Here is a 25,052-nt window from a genome sequence, read left to right on the forward strand (position 1 = left end):
TATAAGCAGCTTTGGGTAGGGCATATTTCCTCTCCGATTCTAAGAACCGTACTTAGAAATCCTACGCATTGGACACATATATGCCAAAGGACTGAAAAGTGAATAAAAGGACACTGACATCTGACTTTTGCAGATCTTGATCTTCATTTGCTCCAAAAACGTTAAAGCCCCCGTAAGTGCTCCAGGCATTACCCACCAGCCGGGTGGAGCAGCCAGCGCTGATTCCAACAAGCGTGCAAGGTGTTAGTCACAGTTTTTCATTTGAATTACTTAAGATCTTTTTTTTCTTTTTCGAAAAATATGTGGACAGTACTTGGGACTAAAAGTGATCTCCTCGAGGGATCTAGTGTGGGTGGAGCGTTCTGGGTGAGAAGGGAAGGGGCGGAAGGAGGGAGGAAGAGAGGGAGAGCAGAAGCAGACCTAGGGAAACGGGGAAGAGTTGTGTTTGGTAAGATGTGGTCTGTCCTTGGGACTCCTCAAATCCTCAGCAGGGGCGCTAACATATCTACCTGTCGTTTCCATGTGACAGCCACAGGCTTTACACTCATAGCCCTTACTGTTCACAATTCTCTGAGGCCCAGAGGGACTGAGTGCTGGATCCCATGGCCCCACTAGGAGCATTAATGGAGGGCTGCGGGAGTGGGGACACTGCAGCTGGGCTGGAGGGGTGCAGAGGTTCAGGGAATAGCATTCTATGGCATGGGGGCCACAAGCGTACCCTCTGCTCTGGAGCCAATGAAAATGTAGGGGGGCTGTAAGTGGGCGTACTCAGCTGAGTGGCCCAGCGGAGGTGACCAGCAGGGAAAGGCCTTCTATGCCATCTCCTGTGAGATTCACACTGGGTATCACACACACACACATGCACACTCACGCATGCACAGCCACAGACACACACACACACACACACACACACACACGCGCGCGCGCACACTCACGCATGCACAGCCACGGACACACACACACACACACACACACACACACACACTCACGCATGCACAGACACACACACACACACACACGCGCGCGCGCACACTCAGGCATGCACAGCCACGGACACACACACACACACACACACACGCACACTCACGCATGCACAGACACACACACACACTGTCCTTTTGAAGCCTTTGCACTCTAAAAATAATGGAAATAGATTTTTTTAAAAAACAAATAGTCATAGTTCTAATTATATAATCACAATTATGATAAGTACCCTGAAAAAAAAGTTCAGAGTACCACTCCAGGGTCTAATCTAGTCTGGAATGGGGCCTGAGCAAGCTTCCTGAAGCAATCACATTTGACCTGAGAATCAAAGAAGGATGTGACCAGGTGATGGACGGGCTAGGAGTTGGGAGAGTACAGGCATACATAGGTGGCCCGCCAGCTGCGAGTTTGACATGCTTGCCCAGGCGTTCCCAAGCAACTTGTGCAAATGGCCAGAGGCAGGAAGATACCTGAGGCCTCGGAGACCCTGCTGGAAGCTGGTGAGGGCGAGGGGAGAGGAGATGCTCAGAGGGAACAGGACCACGAGGGGAAGCCAAGGGTATTTCCCTATGCTAAGGGCACTAGTGCTCAGCCTGCAGGAAAGTCACTGCAAGTTTTACTTTGTTTCATTTTTTGTCAGGGAGGCAGGGGGATCAGAGATGCATTCTAGGAAGATTCCCATGGCAACAACAGTGTTCATGACAGACAGGAGAGGCCAGGGATGGGCAAGGAACGACACAGCCTTTGGAGAATGCAGTGGAGACTGAGAACAAGACTGGACTTCCAAGGTGACCCTGAGGACAGAGGACCAGTGTGGGCTGTGAGGTAGGAACATTCTTGCCCTGCTCTCTTGTACGAGGAAAACTGCATGATTTGACTTCTACGTGGAATAGAAAAAAGTCAAGCACACAGACGCCGAGCAGCATGATGGTGACCAGGAGCACGCTGGTGGGCTGAGTGGGGAGATGTTGGCTAACGTTGTATCACATGCAGTTCGGTAGGATGCATACGTCTACAGGTTTAATGTTCACATGATGCCTGTAGGCAGTACTCTGAATACTGGAACTTTGTATTTATTTCAGGTGCCATTGATCACACAGAAAAATGATAACTATATGTCAACTACTGGACTGTAGCAATCATTTCCCATGCTGCATATCTTAAACATATATAGTTTTTATTTTAAAAGTTTAAAAAGGAATTGAAAGCCATTCCCACGGAAGTGATCGGAGAGCCTTGGGCAGCTGAGACTCTGCAGAGGGGGCAGAGAGAAGGGAAGAGTAAAGGAACAAAACCCAGGGCTGGCAATTCACAGAGCAGAGGACACTGGCAAGGCCTGTCTAATTGGGTGAGTCACCGGCCTTCCTCAGCCTGGAGATTTTGCCTGCAAGTGCAGGTTCCTGTTTTCTCATCAAAGAGAGCCGGATCTGGCAACCCTGGCCCTTTCCTTAACTAGAACAATAGCTCGGAGCTGCGAAGTGGCTGCTTCCTGGAAGGTGGCATTGCTTATTTCTAGTTCCCATTATCCCTCCCGGGCACACGTCCCTCGCTGAGGGCTGACACAGACAGAACAGACTGCTGTGAAGGCTGGAGCAGAAACCAGCTCTCAGGACCTGGGAGTGGAAGGGACTCGGGGAAATCGGAGCCGTGAGCACAAACACCCTCTGTGAGAAGCCAGAGACATAGAGAGGAAAGAGGAGTCCCTTCACACCAATGCAGAGGGTGGGCACTGTGCACGGGGGTCAGGGGGAGGTGGGAGATTAAGGGCACAGAGCCTGTCCTCAGGCAGTTTACCCACTTAGCACAGAAGCCAGCCTGGCTGCGTTATTGCAGGATGAGGCCACGTTGGAAAAATGCCGCGTGAAAGCCTCAAAAATGCTGGCAGTTATAAGGGAGGGGCAGCCCAAATTGGCCCCTCTCCCCACTGTCTTAGCAAACTGAAGACAGCTGGCAGTTAGATATCTGTTGTTGGAGGTCTGATAAAAGTTCTAAGTAAGATATTAACCTAAAGAGCACCGGGGTCATGCATTCGTCAGAGCAGCAGCAGTCTGATGAGCTGACCTTACGTGCTTCTCAGTATTGCACCCTTCCCTGCAGTAGGCCGTCCTTTCGCAAACATCATTGGAAAAGTGGGCAGCTGAGTGAGTCAGCTCTCTGTGCTCGGTGGGTCTACCGCCTGCCTTTTAGTCCGGCCTTTCTGTAAAGCTGCTCTGAGTGGGCTTTAAATATGGTTTAAAATGTGAAGTGTTTAGCCTTTTTCTCTGCAGCCTAGAACTTTTTTGGTCTCTACCCACTGAGGCCATAACTGAGGAAAAAAAGATCAAGACTGGGCCTAAGATTTGAGAGTCGTCGCATGGAATTGATAGTTGAAGCCAAGATGGACACCACCTGGACTCAGAGAGTAAAGGAGAGGGAGAGAAGGTCAAGGACAGAACTGTGAGACCGGCCCACTATGGGGGTGTGATTGCACTGCATGACCCTCCAATGGCAAACTTCTGGGTGAGAGTACTGGGAAGAGAAGGGGCAGGGCCACAGCAGGGACTGCGGGTCAGGGGGAGTGGCTGTCAGATCCGAGAGGAGGCTCCTTCCACCTCCTCCGAACCTCGGCAAAGGAGACAAGTGTATGGGTTAGGGCACATGTGTCAAACACAAGGCCCGCGGGCCAAATCCAGTCCGCCAGGCCTTGCAATGTGGCCCACACCGCGCTGTCATCACTGCACTCCGCTGTCAGTTTATGACATTGTCAATTTATGACTGTTCAGTAAACCATTCGGCCCGCAATTTAGGCTGGATTTTAGATTTTGGCCCCTTGTCTGATTGAGTTCGACACCCCTAGAGGGAGTCCTGCAGGAATTGGAACTTTGAATTCTTGCACAAAGCATAGGCTAGGTTAGATTTTTTCCCCCCAATTATAATAACACTAGAGGCCCAGTGCATGAAATGTGTGCACAGGCGGGGTCCCTAGGCCTGGCCAGAGATCAGGGCCAATCAGGTTCTCCACCTCCCCACCTCCTCCTTTCCTCGCCACCTGCACACTGCCACCCACGCACTGCCACCCTGTGGTTCCCTGCCTCCCTGCCTCACCCCCTCCTCCTTTCCTTGCTACCCGTGTCCACTGTCACCCACCCCCGGTTCCTTATCCCAGCCTGGGGCCCAGCCCCGATTGAGTGATTGAAACCTGCTAGCCAGAGCGGGGGGACCGGGAGGTTGGCCAGCAGGCCTGGATCAGGCAATTGGGGTCTGCTGGCTGGAGGGAGGTGGCCAACCACCACCGGGGCAGGCAGGCAGCAGGCCGATCAGGGCCTACTGGCCAGGGGGAGGGACAGGGAAGGGACCCAGGAGGCTGGCTGCTGGCCCCAAGGAGGGAGCTGGCCCTCAGCCCCCCCTTGGAAAGGGTTCATATCCACTGCCACCCACCCCTGGTTCCCCGTTCCAACCCCGGGGCCTGGCCCAGATTGGGTGATCAGGGCTTGTGGGTTGGGGGAAGGGAATGGGAGGTTGGCCAGCAAGCCCTATCGGCATTAAGGGTCTGCCCCCTGGTGGTCAGTATGCTTCATAGCAACCGGTTGTTCCGGTCATTCCATCGTAACAGTTGCTTAGGCTTTTATGTATATCGATAGGTCTTATGCTACATGGTGACTATCTACTAATTTGCATGTGTAATGACTGGAAAAAAGGCAAGTAACAATAAGGGCCTTCATTTCTCTTTGTTTTGTACCTTGATTTTTAGACCAGAAAGTATAAAGCTCTGAGAACAGAGTCATCTTCAAAACCTCACAGAAATGTGTTGAGCTCCAATCTTACTACAAAGCCCCAGACACCTGGACGGTGATCAGGACAGACTGTTGCTGGAAGGACACAGGGACTTACTTGCTGCAGCCTCTTTGTTCGGAAATAACTTGCTGTCCACCGCCATGCTGATGTCATAGAACACCTCATCCTCGTCTCGGTCGGCATCAAACTGGGGGAAACCAGGACAGACGTATTAGGAACATAAGAACACACAAATTATTTCATTCAAGAAAATAATGAGCATGCTCACACCACTGTATCTCTGATGACGCAGGATGATGGGAATTACAGGCTCTTAGAGAGCTTTTTAGGTCAGACCTCATATCAAACAGAAAGGGAGTAAATTATCACTGCAGAATTAGGCAATAGTATGATCAATTATGGTTAAAAATGTGTAGAATTTTATTAATTTATAAAGTAAGCTTTGGGGGGGAAAAGAAAACTGAAATTTGCCATGTGAATCTCTGGCTCTTAGTTCTTTTTTTTTTTTTTTAATTAAAAAAATTCAACTCTTACCATTTGCAAAGCATGGATGGAACTGGAGAGCATTATGCTAAGCGAAATAAGCCAGTTGGAGAAAGATAAATATCACATGATCTCACTCATATGTGGAATATAATGAACAACATAAACTGATGAACTAAAATATATCTAGTGACATAGAAGCATCGAACAAACCATCCAATCTCAGGAAGAAGGCAGGGTGTGTGTAGGTGCAGTGTATTGTGGCAGGGGGGAGGAGGGTGTGTGAGAGAACATCCAAAGGACTTGCATGTACGCATATAAGCTTAACCCATAGACACAGTCAGTAGGGGGGGTGAGGGCATGTGCTGGGGCAGAGGGTGGGAATGAGTGGAAGAGGTCAGTGCAGGGGGCTGGGGGAAAGGATTCATATGTAATACTTTAATAAATAAAGAATTAAAAAATAAAAATTAAACAAAAGGAATTAGCAAGTACTTGATAATTTCATTGAATAAATGAATAAGTGAACAAATAAAAAATACTCATCAAAATATGTTGTTTTAAAGAATTAGGGGAAAAGATTTTTCTCATGTATTGTCAAAAAAGAAAGAACCCCAAACCAAATTTTAGATACTATAGATACTATACAATAGATATAGTCTACAGACACTATAGTTGTAGATGTAGTAAAAATTACAGATTTAAATTTACAAAATTTTAAGGAAACATACGGTTATATAAGTCCTCTATTTTCCAAGCTGTATGCAGTGTTATTCTAAATATACTTTTACCACTTTAGTTTTTAAAAATAGCTTTCCTGAATTATAATCAATATACAATAGACTGCATATATTTAAAGTGTACACTTTTGACATCTGTATATGCCCAGAAAACCATAATAAAAATCAAAATAGCGAACATATTTATCATCTCCAAAGTTTCCTTGTGCCTCTTAGAAATCTCTTCCTTGTCCCTGACCAGGTAATCATTGATTTGCTTTCTGTAACTATAGATTATTTTGCACTTTCAGATGCAAAATATGTAATAAGCAAATGGTCTTTATGCCCTGAAGTGTAATACTGATTGCTTAACCAGGATCAGCAGGAGGGTGGAGCAGCGAGCTACCAGCGGGTGGTGGAGAGCTACAGGAGGGGGCAGGGCAGCAAGCTATCAGGGGAGTGTTGGGGGAAGGGGGGGGATGGGGGGGAAGCTACAGGAAGGCGGGGCAGCAGGCGGAGAGCTCCTGGAGGGTAGGAGTGAGCTACTGGTGAGCGACTGGCACACGGATTTGTGCGCAGGGCTACTAGTTTCATATAAAAAGATTTTTACAGTATGCAACTTTTTTCTCTGGATCATTTCACTCAGCACACTTACTTTGAGATTCATCAATGTTGTATCCATAGTTCATTTCTTTTCATTGCTGAGTAGTATTTTATTATGGATATACTGCTAATTCCATCCTGGGTACCTTTCAGCTCAGACAATGCAGTTTTCCATCTCTAGGTGTTTGATTTGAATCTTTAAAAAAATATATTTGTCCTATTTAAGATCTGAATATTTGAAAAACAATTACTGTAGCTTTTAGTGTCCTTCTCTGCTAATTCTCACATCTGCTGTCAGTTCTGATTAATATAATTTTTTTTCCCATTATTATGAGCCATATATTGCTGTTTCTTTGCATGCCTGGTAGTTTTTTGAGTGCCAGGCATCGTCATTCTGACCATGTTGGACACTAGGTATTTTTGTATTCCTATCAATATTGTTAAGCTTTGTTCTGGAATGTAGTTTGGTTACTCAGAAACAACTCAACCCTCTTGTTTTAAGATTTGTTGGGCTGGAACAGAGCAATGTTTACTTTAGGGTCAATTATTTCCCACTATAGAGGCAAGACTATTCTAAGTCCTCTACCCAGTGCTGGTGGGTGAAGAGGCTTTCTGGTCTGACTGAGAGATACAGGCACCATTCCATGCCTAGTGTCAGCGCTAGCTACTGTTCCCGCTCTCCTTTTGGGTGGTTCCCCCTCTGCTTCAAGCAGTTCTCTCACATGCCTGTGCTGGTTAGTACTCTGCTGAATACGGGGCGGGGCGGGGCGGGGACCGGGACCCTCTGCACATCTCCAGGGTTCTCTGACTGCACATCTCTCGCATCGCTGATACTCTGTGCTCTGAACTCCAGCCACCTTGGTTTTTGGGACCCTCAGCTCCATCTGCTCAGTGCATTTGTTTCCTTTCTCTCAGGGTATTGTTGCATTGCTCAATGTCCAGTATCTTGAAAATTACACACACACACACACACACACACACACACACACACACACACTGAGTGGCTAGATTATTATGCATTCAGAGAGAGATCACAATAATCTGGCCACTCAGTGTAGTTCTTGGAGAGCCTTCTGATTGAGTACCATCAGAACAACTGCCACCTAACTGGCAAAGATCTTTACAAAATGGTAACATTCAGAGTTGCAGAGGTTGTGTACATGGTGAGTGGAGGACTGGTTTTTAAATCATCAAATATCTTGCTTATATTTGTTTTTGCACAAACCACACATCAACGGTTCTCAGCCAGGAGTAAGTTTGTCTGCCCCGTCTGCTACCCCAACATTTAGCACTGTGGGAGACATTTTTGGTTTTCACACTGGTGGGGTGGGGGCTGGGGGTTGAGGAGTGGGGTGGGGGTGGAGGAAATCCAGTTATCCTACAGTGCACAAGACAGCCCCTCACAACAAGGAGTTACCCAGTCTAAAATGTCAGTGGTGCCCAAGTTGAGAAACCCTCACCTACACCAAGGCATTCTCAGCTTTTGGGTTTCTAAATAGTGTTTTGAAACTCAGGTAGCGATGCTTTCTCTACTTTTATTATTATTATTATTTTTTAAGGGTTTGAGCTGCAAAAACATATGCTGATAACTTCAAAATGCACAGGGTAGCAGAAGGGATCGTTGTAGGGGACTAGCCTAGGTGAGGGGTGATGAAGGTTCTAGGAGTACAAGTTTATTTTCATCTCATGGGGCAAAACTAGCTCCAGTGGACAGATGTAACTGCGTGCACTAGCCCAGACAGGGTCTGAGGTTGCTTCCCAGCTCTGCAATTCTGTACTGGAGAGGCACTTTGTCTTTCCAGTGATTGTTATATAACCCCTGGCAATCTTATCACAGCTCTTTTTCTCCTGAGAAAAAGAACTCACGGAGGACAGGTCTGCATAGTCTGTTTTATGTCATTTAATGTAAGAGGGCTGGGGAGGTCAATTGAAAATTTCAAAAATGAAATGCTTTCCAAATTCCCTGGTTCACTCACATGTATAATTTGAATCACAAAAGTTGTAACAGCTTTCAAAGTCATACAAAACTCACCTAGACTAGGAAAGGAAATTATAGTAGAAGGGGGAGGATCCATCTGAGGAGCAGCAACCAGGACTTTTGCATTTCTAATGGCAGAAATGAGCCTTTGCTTTCCTTTGGCTTCAGGCTTCTCCACATGCAGAGGGCTCCCTGCACCTCACCTCCGCCAGCTGGGACTGTTAGGTCTATAGAACTTCCCAAATGGACTTAATGGGGAGACCAGCTCTATCTCTCTTTCTGGATTCCACCTTTTAATAACTTAGGTCTGTCTCCTATTTTTTCCCCCTGTCTCATCATTTCAGAAGGAAATAAAGCTGTAATTAGTATTCGCCTCGGTTTTATATATCCCATCGGTATCATTCTGTCAGCAGTAAGCAGCTTCTTGCATTTTTTTACTTCTCCCTGGTTTCCAGTGAAGGATTTCAATTAAGCCAGCTCCCCGCCAACGGCTCTCATCGTTTGCTACTGCAGATCCCTCAACATGCAAATAACTCACCCTTCACATGTTCTTTTTTATAGGGTTTGAGACTTCCCTTTAACTGATTGATTGTTTGGCATTCTCAAGTGACTTTGTTTTTCTCAAAAAAAAAAATAAATAAATAAAGTGGAGATCGCACTAAAATAGTTAAAAAATATATGCTAACTGGAGTGAAATCTGTAGTTATCAGCAAGGGAGTAATGACAGTTTATATAATTCTGCAGAACCATTTCCTAAAGTTTCATAATTAATCACAAAATGGGAAAGAGAAACACTTAAGCGGATTTGGTGGGGGTGGGAAGGGACAATACTCTGGCTGAGAAAGCCAAGTCAACCCCGTATTTCCATGAGCAGGATTCTTATGGAATGGCCCTGCTGAACTGAGATGCGGAGAACATATTTCCAAAGGGAATGAAATAAGGGCAAAACGTGACAGAAGATCGATCTAAAACCAGATGTGATTGGTATGCAAAGCGAAGAACAGAACACTAGCAAGTTCCGCATATCTGAATAAAAGTTTCTTCTTTTCTCCGCTTCGTGTATGGAAGCTTTATTTCACTGGATATTCAGATTCTAGACAGCCTCTAGAAGTTTTGTCGGGAAAGTCAACACAATGAAAAAATTTCAGAGAAAGTGGCTGCAAAAAAAAAAAGAAAAAAATTTTCTGCCCTAGCCAATTTGGCTGAGTGGATAGAGCATCAGCCTGTGGACTGAAGGGTCCCAGGTTCGATTCCAACCAAGGGCACATGCCTGGGTTGCAGGTTCAATCCCCAGGAAAGGGCTCAATCCCTGGTAGAGGGCGTGCAGGAGGTGCTGATGGATGATTCATTCTCTCTCTCTCTCTCTCTCTCTCTCTCTCTCTCTCTCTCTCTCTCTCTCTCTCTCCTTTCCCTTCCTCTCTGAAATCAATGATTTAATTAAAAAAAGGAAAAAAAGAGAAAAATTTCCTCCTTAAATTGAAACCTTAACAATGTAAAAAGGGCTGACTTATGATTCCTTTTACTACACTAGCTCTGAAGACATTATTCAGGATCCTCATCAACACTCAGTAACAAAAGGGCGCTGACTAAAGCACAAGCAACTGTTACTATTTTTAAAGCATCTCTTATGTGCCAGACATTGTTAGAGGTTTTCTTTAGACACTTTTATCACTCAGTCCCTGCAATATTATTGAAAAGGGTTGTCATCATCCTCTGATTCAAACACCGAGCCGCAGAGATTAAATAACTTGTCTAAGGCCACACAGGTGGTTGAGCCAGGACCGAATTCACATCTGTCTACATCAACTGTGAGCCCAGCACCCACCCAGGCTGTCATGATCTGCTCCCAGCTCCACAGGGCAGCCTTAGTTCTATTTCAGGAACAAATTGGGACTTTTAAGAGCAAACCTCTAAGAATCCTCAGAAGGCAAGCCAAACCAGGTCAAGATGCAACATACTCCCATACTCTTGATCTTACTCTCCATTTTGGGGCCATAGTAGGTGGTTTTATTTCTCTTCATGATGTGCATCATGGTAGGTGGCTGTGCTGTTGGCAGAAGAGCCACCCTGCAGGCTGGAGCATCAAAAGGATCAAGGACAGGCGAGTTGACTGTGAGAGGCAAATGAGACTTCCCAACTCCAAATAGAAATCTCTCGGCGGAATCTTTAGATTAAAGCTCTCAATTTCACAAGGAAGCTGGCTACTACCCCCAATCTTCTTTATCTGCTACTGATTCTAGCTGTCCCTCCACAGCAACCTTCTAAAACTTCCCTCTGTAAGAGCACTGCCTTTTCGTTTGTTGGGAGGGCTAATGTCATCTTGTGTGGATTGCGCTTTTCCCCTCTATCACCACTCAATCCTCCCTTGGCAATCAAAGAAAGAGTAGGCATACCCTCATTCTAAGAGCCTTTCTGACATTGGAGAATAGAGGTGGGTCCATCTCCGGTTGGCACTTCCTGCAGCAGCTGCTGTGGTTCTGTGCAGAGCTCTGCCCACCGCACAAGGCATGGACTGGCCACTGCTTTTCCCAGCCAGGGCTTCCGCTTGCCTCTGCCTGAGAGGCAGCATTTCAAACTCCTTTCCCTGAGCTCCTTGCTCTGGTTGTCTCCTTAAGGGATGGTGGATCCAAAGCCAGCACCCACAATAAGAAGAAAGAGGCTAGCCCTAACCAGTTTGGCTCAGTAGATAGAGCATTGGCCAGGGGACTGAAGGGTCTCAAGTTCAATTCTGGTCAAGGGCATATGCAATACCTTGATTACAAGCTCAATCCCTAGTAAGGGGCGTGCAGGAGGCAGCTGATTGATGTTTCTTTTCATTGATGTTTCTAAATTTCTATCCCTCTCCCTTTCTTTCTGTAAAATCAATAAAAAAATATTATATATATATATAAAAAAGAAAGAGGTTAGATCTCAGGTCATGGCATAAGGTTGTTGATGAGAGAAAAGGTATATAATTGGAGTTGGTGGTGAGAATTGGGATCTGGAACAGTTCTTGAGCAGAAGGGGTAGGCAGCTGCAGTAGCTGATTATCTCAAATTTTGGGGCTCAGGAAGAGACCCAGACAGATATCCTCATTTTGACCATATCCAGATCATAAATGAATATCAAGCGCCCAGTATTTTGCTTATTGAATTGTGGACACTATGATAGAAACATTAAAAATTAAGTTGCTACATGTGAAATCTAAAAAAAAAAAAAAAAAAAAAAAAAGCCAAACTCACAGAAACAGAGTAGAATGTGGTTTCCAGGTGCCGGGGGTGGAGGTAGGAAGGGGGGAGATGTTGGTCAGAGACACAGACTTCCAGTTATAAGATAAATAAGATTTGGGGATCTAGCATATAGCATGTTCACTCTGGTTAACAATATATTATATCCTTGGAAGTTGCTGAGACAGATCTTAAAAGTTGTCACCACACACACATACACTCTAAATATTGTAAGGGGATGAAGGTGTTTACTAACCTCATTAAGGTAGTCATCTCACAATAAATACATGCATCAAATCATATGGTACACCTTAAACTTATGCAATGTTGTACGTCAATCATATCTCAATCAAGCTGGGGAAAAGGTAAATAAAATGAAATTGCTGAATAAGTTAGTAGATGCCAAAAAGGATTTGTTAATTTCATTAAGATGGTATTACCGTGTGATGCGTTATTTCTCACTTAAAAGTTAACTAAAAATAGACCGTTAGCCCAGCAAATAGATTGATATAAAGGACTTTGTCAAATAAGTAATGTTTTATCATATGTCTTAGAGTCAATATAGATGCTGTACAATCCCTTATATTGCCTCCATGATGCAATTCAATATAATAAAGATTTATTGAGCACCGCCTTTGTGACAGGTATGTGCTGAGTATTGAAAATACATAGAGGGAAGATTAAATTATACTAGCTTTTCCGAACTTATTAAGGCATCGATGGGGCCTAAAACACTTCGAAGAGACTTGATAAAGAAAGGTTAAAGATTAAAGGAGAAGAAATCACAAGATATATTCATTGTAGACAAGCATCACGTTGTGTAGTTCCTATTTTTTCTCCAGCGCAGCCAGCATGGTACTGAGCCCAGCAGTTACACAACAAATACTCAGCAAACGGAATTAACCAGAAAATTCAATTAATTAAAATACCCTTTCTTTCCTTCTTACTTGCTCTTCTTATTTCCTCGCAGCATCCCAGCAATTTGTGGTTGTATAAAACTACAAAGTAGGAGGATGAAGATTTAAACCTTTGCCAAGAAAGCTCCCAAACTAATTAGTTAAGAGTCTCAGAAGTCGAATTTCAGCCTCGTGTGACATTTGCTACATTTTCCAGACTCCAGGCCCCATCTCTCCGGGCTGACGTGTCTCCTGCTGTGGAGCCCAAGGTGGTTACTGGAAGCCTGAGAAAAACTGCTGAGCTGCCTCTGAGGCAGATGTGTGACCAGCGGCTAATTCAGGCCCTGGGAAGATTAGGCTCATTCTCTTTTTAAAAAATTTGTTGTTTTTCCAATGGAGAGCCACATTCATGAAAATCCGCGAGGAGCCTTAGGGCAAAAAGCTCAGCCTGAGAAAAACAAAATTAATGCCAAGTTCAAATGCAACCTTCAGGTTTATAGGATGAATGAATCAACTTTGATCACACAGACGCAAAGGCAGTGTGTCAGCTTTTATAAAATTAAATGTGACTTTCTGGGAAATCTAGAACTTTATTGCATCCCAAGGGACCCTTTTCCTTCCAAACAAAGTTCTGATCTTATCCTACAGCAGAGAGTTTGCCCTTGCCCAGCAGCCTAGAGCAGTGGTCGGCAAACTGTGGCTTGCAAGCCACATGTGGCTCGTGAGCCTAGGTTTACCGCTCTGTTGACAAATGAGTTTGCTGCCCACTGGGATAGGGGCTTAATCACAAGGAACAATTATTGGAATCGAGAGTCTAGGTCAGTGGTCGGCAAACTCATTAGTCAACAGAGCTGCAGTTTGCCAACCACTGGCCTAGGGGACCAGTGCTACACTCAAAGTCTCCAGGATATCTCGGTTCTTTTCTTCTTTCTCCAATTGCAATCCTTCATTGGGGGGGGGGGGGGGGGCGGGGGCGGGGGAGAGAGTCAGGGGAAAGGCACACCCTCATATTCACCACCCCCTAATAGTGGATGAAGAGAATATTATGAGAGGACTCCAGATTTAAAGATCACTTGTTGTGGGTATTCTTAGGTCCTGACTTTTAAAAGCCATGAGTTACAATCTGTTTCTCTCTCTCTCTCTCTCTCTCTCTCTCTCTCTCTCTCTCTCTCTCTCTCTCTCTCTCTCTCTTTTTTTTTTAAATAAATCTTTATTGTTCAGATTATTACAAATGTTCCTCATTTTTTCCCCCTCCATTGCTCCCCTCCACCAGGTTCCCACCCTACCCTCTGCCCTTTCCCCACCCCCCATTGTCCTCATCCATAGGTGCACAGTTTTTGTTCAGGCTCTTCCCACACCCCCCACTCCCCTTTTCCCTGAGAATAGTCAGTCCACTCCCCTTCCATACCTCTGATTCTATTATATTCACCAGTTAATATTGTTCATCAGGTTTTTTAATTCCCTTGGCTTTTAGTTTCACTTATTGGTAGTTAAGTATTTGTTGATCATAATTTTTATCTATATCTCCTTCCCCTTCTTAAAGAACCCCTTTCAGCAATTCATATAATTCTGGTTTGGCAGTGATGAACTCCTTTAGCTTTTTTTTATTAGTTAAGCTCTTTATCTGACCTTCAATTCTGAGTGATAGCTTTGCTGGATAGATTATCTTTGGCTGTAGGTTCTTACTATTCATCACCTTGAATATTTCTTGCCATTCCCGTCTGACCTGCATGGTTTCTGTTGAGAAATCAGCTGACAATCGTATAGGTGCTCCTTTATAGGTAACTACCTTCTTTGCTCTTGCTTCTTTTAACATTCTCTCTTTGTCTTTTGCTCTTGGAATTTTAATTATGATTTGTCTTGGTGTGGTCCTCTTTGGATTCCTTTGTTTGGAGTTCTGTGTGTTTCCTGGACTTGTAAGTCTAATTCTTTCACCAGGTGGGGGGAGTTTTCTGTCACTATTTCTTTCAGTATGTTTTCAATATCTTGCTCTCTCTCATCTTCTGGGACCCCCATAATTCTGATGTTGGTTCGCTTGAAGTTGTCCCAGAGGTTTCTTACATTATCTTCAATTTTCTGGATTCTCTTGCCTTCTAGCTTCTGCAGAGGAGTGTCTTCTGGCTCTTTATGTTCCAACTCTTTGACTTGATTCTTGCAATCTTCCATTCTGTTTTTAGGACTCTGTATAATATTTTTTATTTCAGTCAATGTATTCTTTATTTCTTGTTGATCCCTTATCATTTCTTGTTGATTCCTTATTAATTCTAGTTGATCCCTTTTCATATCCTCATAGGTCTTATCCATCTTTTCTAGGAAATTCTTGAAAAACCTTATAAGCGTAGATTTGAACTCTATATCCAGTCGCTTTTTGTCCTCCATTTCTTTCGTTTGTGATCTATTTTGTTGTCTCGGCATTTTTGCAGCTTTCCTGAGTTGGTAGCCTTAAGAGTCTCTGTGTTCTGCTTGGATGGGGCGGGGATTTCAGGGTGGAGCCTACAGCTTTGGCTTCCGTCAGCCCGTCCTTCAGTACTCATTGCAAGCACCTCTGAGAGAAAGGTGCCCTCGATTTTCACCTGCTGCCAAACAGTCTATGCTCTCCCCCAATGAGCCCGGTATTGGGGTTCAGTTCAGTTGGAAGTGGAGTTGGAGGTGGCGTTCAGAGCAGTCTGGAGCCCCTGTCTCCTTCCCGCCAGGGCAATCCCACGGCACAGCCAACCGTCCCTTCTCTGCCCGCAATGTGCACGCTGCCGGAACCTCCTCTCGCCGCTCCCCCGGGGTTCCACCTTACAGCCCGGCTCCCTCTGTGTGAGCCTGGGTCCCCGGGGTCTGGCCTAGAACTGGGGTTCAGAGCAGTCAGAACTGGGGCCCAGCACAGTCGGAGTGTTTATCTCCTTCCCTCTAGGGAACTCCAGCCAGGCACTCAGCCTCCCTCCTTTCCGGCTCTGTCCTCTCCGCGCTTGCCGCGTGTCTCCGTACCTTAGGCTTTTACAGCTCCTCCGCGCTTCCTTCTGGTTTTCTCCTTACTTCTTGTTGTAGAATTTCCAGTCAGTTGACTTTCCTGTAGTTCTGGGTAATGTCCATTTTATATTTTAGTTGTATTTTATTGAAATTGTTGTGTGCGGCTGCGGCTAGGTGTTTACCTGCCAGTCATCTTGGAACGACTCCCCACAATCTGTTTCTCTATTCCCTGGTGAATTCTTGAGGTTGTAAGCTTGGTAGAAGATTCTCATGGTTAGTTTTTACTTACTCAACAAACATTTATTGAGTACTTAACATCTGTTGTGGGTGAAGTGTGCAAAGATGTTTTACTCCAGTATCCTATAATACAACAGTAAGGATGGTGTTGTTTTCTCTTAAGACTGTCCTCTCCCTGTCCAAATAGGAACTTCCATTATAGCTAAGTGAGAAGGTGAGACTGTTGAGTGTTTGGGAACTTATTAATTCCTTCATTACAAAATACTTATTGTGAAATTGCTATATGCCACGCATTGTAGGTTCAGTGCTCAATACACTAGGACTCCTGCAGTCCGGTGAGGGGGACATTAACTTGAACCCTAGCAGTAATATAGACAAAGGGCTAGGACAGAGCCATATGGGAAAATGCAGTGGGGGTCTGAGGAGAAAGGATGATTCACTGATTTCTTCTCAGAGAGAGAAGGGGGTTAAGAAGGAAGTGTAGGGTAGGTGGGATTGAGGATTAAAGAAAATGTTATAAGAGACAGGGCATTTTGAGCCCAAAATATTTGGGATTCATAGATGGCCTTGTCTTGGTTATTGGCTGCCCCACCAGATCTAGTCAAGATATTCTTCTTTATTTGATAGCAACTTATAAATCAGAAAACACTCAGCCAGATTTATACTGTTTTTTATCTGGTTGGAGGATTAGGTTTCTCAACGTCAACAACAATGCACTTTTTGCTTTGACTAAGTGTGATGCTCAAGGGAAGTGATAGGCCACCTGGATTCAAGTCCGAGTTCTACCATTACTGGCTGTGTGCCTTTGGGGGTGTTACTGATTCTCTAAGTTTCTTTCCTCACCCATAAAAAGGCCATAACCATAGAGCCTACGTCATGAGGTTGTGGATTGCTAAAAAGATCAAGAGATCCATCATTACTGTGGAACTAGCAAGTAGTAACTCTCAAAAAGCATTATGTATTACTCTATTGGGGGAGCAGCAAATAGTTGTCTTTGTAAAACCTCATTTTATGGAAACATTTAAAAATGAGCTAAATTCCCTTAAGTCCAAAATGATTTACATCTCTTTGTGACAACTTCCTAGGTCTCATTATTGCTTTTGCTTTTTGAAAATCCCCCGGCTTATATTTATTTTATAAAACATCACTGTAACAGTGATAAAAAACAAACAAACAAACAAACAAAAAAACCCCCACGATAGCAACTAATCCCCCTAATATAAGCCCCATTTTTACTTTTCCACAATCTCTTTGAACCAAGCACAGTCATGCATTTTTATCTAAGTAGTTCTGCCTCAAAAGGTATTACAAAAATCATGCCCTAAAACTAGGCTAGATTTGTGTTTACCCCGAGAGCTAGTAATAACTGTACCATAAATTCTTTCTTGAGTTTTAAGTTATTTTAAAAGAAATCCCACCACTATTTCCCGGTTGGGAAGCAAAATGGGAGGCTGTAGGTAAAGTAATGAATTTGAAATGAGAGACTATAGCAATGACGGTAGTACTAGAGCACCATCACAGGCTTCCACAGAATATAAAAAGCAGTCTTTTGGCCACTAAAAGGCCATTTCTTTTTGGCACAAAATCATGACCTACTTAGCTGCCTTGTTAGGAGAGTCAGGACCGGTCTTGTGAATGTGCAGACTCTGGTTCTGCGTTTGGCTGGCCACGGTTGACACAGATGGAAGACAGCTGAGCACTGGTTGGCCATGATCCTCTGAGCACACATTGAAGATAAATCAATATAGGTTCTCTTTCGAAAACCCAGATATGTAATTTGTAAAGATTTGCAAGTAGCCAGATTCCTATCCCACTTGAAGATAATACTAGTTAGTATTCATTTCAAATTTGTTATTTTAACTCTTTCTTTAATTTATCAAGCAAATTACAGAGGGATTTGGCTTAAACTTTAAGTTGATTATCTTATGTTTGGCACAGAACAAACCATAATTTCCATGAAGAAGAGTGAAACAAGTCATTAGAAAGGCCCCAACTAGGTCAGAGGCTTTCCCCATAATTTCATGGGATTTTGAGTCATGGAGGAATGCTGAAAAAAAAATAACAAACATCCATTTTAATCTTATACCTTCCAATAATATTCACAGCATGTTTTTAACTACAGTCAGGCCTTAAGATAAACAACCAATTTAGGATGTATAATTACACATTTGTATATTCAATGGTTAACCTATCATATAACAGACAGAAAAAAAATGAGAATCTTCTGGATGTTTCAACTTCTTTGCATGATCCAAGGATTCTAGACTTTCTAATTTTTATTTAGGAATCATCTTGGAGTCTACATACCTGGCCTTTTAGAAGGAGGGAGATGTAGCTGTGAGTTCCACCTTCTAAAAGGAAAACAAAGCCACTCTATGCAGGTATATATAACTAAAGATCAGTGGTTTTTAATACTTGTTTTCCCAGGTTTATTTTACCTAACTCATTTCTGAGCATTTGGTATAATGATAATGAAGAGGTCAGGCTCTTATATCCTATCAGCTACGTGGTTCTGCAAAACATACCCATCTCACGGTCTGCAGGTGTGAAATGAGGCACAACAGTTCCTGCCTTACAGAGGAACCCGTGCACCGTGTCTGTATTTGGCAGATGTTTTAGAAATGCTAGTTGTTACTATCTATTTCTTCAGCATCTTTTCTGTAGCATCTATTTATATGTTTATTTGCACATTAGCCATTTAATGGAAGATCTTCTGAGGAGAGGCACACTGACGTTTTACGTGGAAAAGGTACTGAGATAAACAAATATATATATACTAGTGCATGAATATATATATACTTGGTGCATGAAAATTCATTCACTGGGCCCAGACTGCCCCCTCTCACAGTCCAGGAGCCCTCAGGAGCCTAAGCCACAGTCTGGTCTCCCTGTGCAGGAGGCGACCAGTGGGCCTATCAGGAGACAGTGTCAGCCAGCAAGTAGCAGGACCCACCCCCCAATCTCTCCTCCACCACTGCTGTTTGCCACTGCCAGCCCCTTCCTCTGCCCACTGGCACCCACCTTGGCTGGCCTGGCTCCACCCACTGACCGTTCTGCCGTTCAGTCATTTTGCATATCAGGCTTTTATTATATAGGATGAGGGTGATACACTGTTCCCAGTTGTAGCTAGCGTTGGCTGCTAACAGCTCACCCCCAGGCTCTTGGCTGATGGCTGTCTCCTGGCAGCAGCCCCCAGTCCCTGGGCCATCTCTGTGCAATGCCCTCGATGAAGCTGCTAGTGATCAGGCGGAGGTTGGAGGTCCCTGAAACCAATTGTTTGTCTGCCTTCTTTCCCTGCCCTCCCGGTTCCCTGTCTCCAGGACACGTGTCTCTTGGGAGCTCCCTCAGCAGCAGCCTCAGAGTCTCTGCTGCCCCAGAATCTAAGACAAAGCACGCCCATGTATTAGTCCCATAAAAACTTTGAGAACACAACCTTCATGTTGCAATGAAGAATTTGAAGAGCTCTTTTAAAATGCATACATAAAATATCTATTGTTCTGCAGGGGTCTTCAAACTTTTTAAAGTGGGGGCCAGATCACGGTCCCTCAGAGAGCTGGAGGGCCGGACTATATGAACTACTAATTCCTACTGTAACACCTCGGCTGCGCTCACTGCCCAAAAAACCTGGCGGGCAGGATCAGACTCCTCTGCGGGCTGCATGTGGCCCGCGGGCAGTAGTTTGAAGACCCCTGTGTGACCGAATACATATATTTTATTTTATTTCTTAAATTTATTTAAAAAATACATATATTTTTAGTGTTTTTATTAAGTTTTCACTCTGCCTTTTCCTATTATCTTAGCTTCTTTAGAACTCCCTTAACCTTTAAACCTAAGGAATTATGCTGTATAATGAATGTAAAGTAGAACAAATCTTATTTATGAACCTAAACCCTTTTGGGGGTTTGTTTTTTTATTTCTTATGTTTGTTCAAAACTGAAATAAAAGCCTTTCTTTTTCTTTTAAATATATTTTCTTGATTTCAGAGAGGAAGGGAGAGGGAGAAAGAGAGAGAGATAGAAACATCAATGATGAGAGAGAATCATTGGCTGCCTCTTGCACACCCCACACTGGGGATGGAGCTCGCAACCTGGGCATGTGCCTTTGCCTGGAATGGAACCTGAGACCTTTCAGTCCTCAGGATGACATGCAATCCACTGAGCCAAACCAGCTAGGGCTTTTTTAAATTACTTATTGTTATTATTTTTTTTTATGGATTGGTGACTTTTATCATCTCCCTGGGTCAGTGTTTATTCTCATTAATTCCTTTCTTTTACTCATCACAAGTGGTTTGTGTTCGTGATTCTGTGTAGGAGTAGGTTGTCAGCTCTGTAAATTTTGGGCTAAAATGGGTTTCTCCACTATTATCTAAGTGTCCAGTGTAACAATCTTTTTTAAAAAAATATATATTTTATTACTTTTTTACAGAGAGGAAGGGAGAGGGATAGAGAGTTAGAAACATCGATGAGAGAAAAACATTGATCAGCTGCCTCCTGCATACCACCTACTGGGGATGTGCCTACAGCCAAGGTACATGCTCTTGATCAGAACCAAACCTGGGACCCTTCAGTCTGCAGGCTGACACTCTATCCACTGAGCCAGACCGGTGACGGCCAGTGTAACAATCTTATTAACTGTTTACTCATACCACTTAATGAGAGCATCCAAGACACATGTAGTAATTTGCAAAACTATGTCTCACACAGAAACATGTGCTCTGGTCAAAAGCTTTCACATCTTTTTTTTTTAAATAAACCATGGCAAATAATGCAATTATAAAAAGTTCTACATGAGTGTGTTGTATAGGTATTTCACACTGTTGGGGAATGTGCTATGGCAAAGCAGCTTTTCATTTTCATTTTTATGAAACTAATCATATTGATTGTAACAGGATATGGTGGTCAGATAAGAGCAGAATAAACTTCTTACTATTCTGCAGCAGTCTCACCGAATGGCCAATTCTTCTTCATAGCTGGCAATCCTTCCTCAAAACACAGAACCATGTGCTAACTCAGACCTCCAGGGTACAGATGAGGCCCTCTTCTCACTGCTGAATTCAGACATACCCATGCCTGAAGCCCACCTGCCCTGGGAGCCACACTCTATCTTAAAAGAAATTGAGAGAAACCGTGGTTTTAAAATAATAGCCATATATTAAAATAGTAATAATTTGTAATTATTTTACCTCCCCCAATTCTCCAAATTGCTTATTAATCACACTATCAGTTTCTTTAAAAAGTCGAAGTTGTGTTCATGCTCTCCACCTCCCTCTTTTCCTTTCTCACTACATTTCCCTGTCACGTTTCTGCACTTTACTTATGTAATTCAGCATTTCTGCAGTGCCAGGCAAGCTCCCTGCACCAGATAATGCTACATTTTCTTCTTTTCTATTATGAAGCCAGAAATTGTTCTTATGGTAACCATAGTTTGTCTACTTTCTTTCCCTGCATTTAGAATAAAAATTTGCAAATATCTTCCCTATCTGCTTTAAAATTGAATGCTACTATTTCTTCCCCATCTCCACATTTTTCTCCTCTCAGGCAGGTATAGATTTGCCTTCACCAATAGTGCATCACATCAAAGTAATTCCACAGCCTCCCTGGAAACATCAGAAAAGCATCCTTAGGCTATTGAACTTCAATACAGCACAGGGATTCCAAATACCATCCCTAGCGACCCAGGGTTTGGCTTTAGTCAGAGGACTAATACTATGAGCAATGCCATAAGCTTTGAAAATCCTTAATTATGCTCTTTGGCTATCACTAAGTCTTCTATTTCCCAGATAGAAAAGTTCTCATTCCATGAGCTAGCCTCTCTTGGTCCAGTCCTCTCTTGTTCTCTTACACCTTCCTTCATATTCCTTGATACTCTGAATATGCTTCCTTAATTTGTGGTCTGTGACTCAGCCTGTCCATTGAAACAGCAACTCTTTCAATCACCCTGCTAGAACAGCTTGACACTTTCTGCCCTCCTTTTGGCCAAGTGGAGAAAGTTCAAAGCTCTAATCAATCTTCTTCTTAAAAGAAAAAAGATCTCATCCTTCCTATACTTTATTTTCAGTAGTGCATAGTAGCTCAGGCTTTATGTAGCTGACAAGATTTTAAAATAATTTCTCCCACATTTCATTCTAAATTGTCATAGTTTTCTGTATAAGAGGAATGATTAACGTGAAAAAAATAAAAAATAAGTTCCAGAATATTTTGTATGGACTTTGGCTCACTCTGCAATGTTAAAGATTTGGCGGCAAAGGCTCTATCTAAATCACATGTGTCAAACACAAGGCCCGCGGGCCAAATCCTGCCCGCCAGGCCTTGCAATGTGGCCCGCACCGCGCTGTCATCACTGCACTCCGCTGTCAGTTTATGACATTGTCAGTTTATGACTGTTCAGTAAACCATTCGGCCCGCGATTTAGGCTGGATTTTAGATTTTGGCCCCTTCTCTGATTGAGTTCAACACCCCTAATCTAAATGAACAGGAGAGAGAGAAAGGGGAGAGGGGAGAGGGGAGAGGAGAGAGAGAAAGGGGAGAGGGAAGAGGGGAGAGGGGAGAGGGGAAGGGGAGGAGGGAGAGGGGAGAGGGGAGAGGGGAGAGGGGAGGAGGGAGAGGGGAGAGGGGAGAGGGGAGGAGGGAGAGGGGAGAGGGGAGAGGAGAGAGAGAAAGGGGAGAGGGGAGAGGGGAGGAAGGAGAGGGGAGAGGGGAGAGGGGAGAGGGGAGAGGGGAGAGGGGAGAGGGGAGAGGGGAGAGGGGAGAGGGGAGAGGGGAGAGGGGAGAGGGGAGAGGGGAGAGGGGAGGACTGAGGTGATGATAATTTAGAAGAGAATACACATATTAATTTGCTCTCTCTAAAGGCAGCATATACAGAGAAGGGAAGGAGTTGTGACAGCTGATTCACTTTTCCTTCACTTTAATGACAACCATTTGCTAATAAAGCAGCTTGACTTTTACCATAAAATATAGATGACACTTTAGAGATCTTTGAGTCTGCTCTGCCCAAAACATGTGATATTCTGTTTGCAGAGTTAAGGAAGAAGAAGAAAAAAAAGGTCATACAGTAGAATAAATAGGATTCAAACCTTGAGTTTGTCAAGGCCCCATTTATTTAGGTAATGGAACTGTTAAACACTGCTATTGTTACTGTGTCATTATGTCAGAATGGATCAAAAAACAGTAGTGCTTGTTCTTGTTTAAAATGGCAGAATAATAAGAAAATAAGCAGCTGAGAAATCAGTGTTAGAAAAAGTATGCAGGTGATAGTCTTGGCAGCCAATTTTAACCGGAAATAATGGTTTATTTTTCCCTTAAGTAAACTTTTAATAATGGAAAATCCAGTCTTGAACAAAAGATAAATGAGGACATCATTGTTTCCTTTTACTAGTAGTTTTCTCCCCAAACTACTAGTCAGACACCAGGTCCCGTTGATACTCAGCAGAATGTAACTAATTTTGAACAAGATGCAGGAGGTTTGTCCCAGCCCCATCCTTGGAATACCGTGAAGTGTGGCTTGGAATTTGTCTGGATAAGTATCTTCACCTCTAAACTGAGACTGAAATATGGTAGCAATCATACTTGGGTAAAAACTACTGTTTGAATTTTAACTCTACTATTCTGACTTCGACCTTCACTTACTTGCTTTGTTCATCGCGCAATGGGCTTAGGGAGGATGAGTTCAAGTTCTGGGCAAGGTTACAGGCAGAACTTTCTTTTTCATTAAAGAGCCAGCCCTATGTACACTTAGTGGTTATCTCGATGCTGGCCTCGAAAACAATGCTGTTCTATCCAATTAAAAAAATTCACCTGGCATGGTATTGAGATTGTGGGCATATCTGGTCTCTGGCCTGCAAGGTCAGACAGCTAAGTTTATCTTCATCATTCTTCAAACGGGCTAAAGCAAACTAGAAAGCAACATTTTATCTAGGAAGAACAGCAGAAAATTCCAAACAACAGTTTGTTGTAGAATGGGGGTTTTCCTTCTCAGAACCTTTAAAATTAACTACCTGCCCCTAAAGCCTCGCAGTCGTTTGGAGTCCACCTGCGTGCAGTGCTCTTGCGCCTGCCCTGGCCAGTTCAATAAATCCTTGTTTGCTTTTTTAAAAATAAATTATCAGCCTCCGGTGGTCTTATTTTGAACCCAGGGTTTGACCCCACAACATGACTTGGGATTTGTCTGGATAAGTATCTTCACCTCTAAACTGAGCCGTGCTGGTTCCAGACCAGCTTCCAGCGTGGGAGTCTCCTGGGGTTTCAGAAAGCAGCGGTAAGTTCCTTGTCTAGGTCTTTTGTGTTTCAGAATACCTAATGGAAGTTGTACTTTTACCCACAGAAATGCTCTGAGGCCAACTGAAACCTTGCTTTGTCCCTGTCATCTTGGTAAACCAACAGTGGTTAGCTTATGCTAATCAAAGGCTCTGATGGGCTGTAATGATGTTCTAGAGATTTCCATTGTCAACTAGGGCAAACATGTTTTTAAAGTTCCTTGGAGGTGAAAATAGTATGAATCCTTAAGTTTTCTGTCTGTCACATTAAAAAAGTTTTTATCGTTGAAAATATTACAGATGCCCCCGCCCCCCTCCATAGAGCCCTTCTAGTCTGAATCCCCCCTTCCACTCCAGGTCTTCACCACCCTATTGCCTGTGCCCATGGGTGATGCATGTATGCATGCAAGTTCTTTGGTTAACCTCTTCCCTCCCTCCCACCCCATCCCCACTCCCACCCCCATCCTCCCCAGCCTTCCCTCTGAGATGCCACAGTCTGTTCTCTGCTTCTATGTTTCTGGATCTATTTTGTCCGTTTGTTTTGTTCATTAGATTCCACAGATGAGTGACCGTCTGTCACATTTTTAATATCCTCCCCTTCCATCATTATAGTTAAAATCACTCTCATCTCCCAGCTAGCATATTGCAATAGCAGCTTAATTCTTTGTTGGCCATTGGTCTGATCTGGTCACAGCATCTCACATACCAGCTCCAGGCTGATCTGGCCTCTAACCCTTTGAGATAGCATGGAGGGACCCGAAGAGTATTATGCTAAGATAAATAAGGCAGTTAGAGAAAGACAAGTGTCACATGATGTCACTCCTATGTGGAATCTAAAGAATAAAAACAAACTGATGAACAAATAGATCCAGAGACATAGAAGTATGGGACAGACTGTCAAATCTCAGAGACAAGGTGGAGGAGGGTGGGAAGAGATTAACCAAAGAACTTGGATGCATATATGCA

General features: G+C 43.8%; 1 protein-coding gene across 3 annotated transcripts in view; it reads right to left on the reverse strand.

Annotated features, from left to right (window-relative positions):
* AK5 (adenylate kinase 5) overlaps nucleotides 1-25,052 on the reverse strand; it is a 195,627-nt gene that overhangs the window by 83,819 nt on the left and 86,756 nt on the right. For all 3 annotated transcript variants that reach the window (XM_084872176.1, XM_084872175.1, XM_084872174.1), the window contains exon 7: nucleotides 4,855-4,945. In XM_084872176.1, coding sequence (XP_084728302.1) covers nucleotides 4,855-4,945 — 91 coding nt within the window. The remainder of the gene's footprint in view (nucleotides 1-4,854; nucleotides 4,946-25,052) is intronic.

This window comes from Pipistrellus hanaki (assembly GCF_964339955.1).
Source record: "Pipistrellus hanaki genome assembly, chromosome: 2".
NCBI lineage: Eukaryota > Metazoa > Chordata > Mammalia > Chiroptera > Vespertilionidae > Pipistrellus > Pipistrellus hanaki.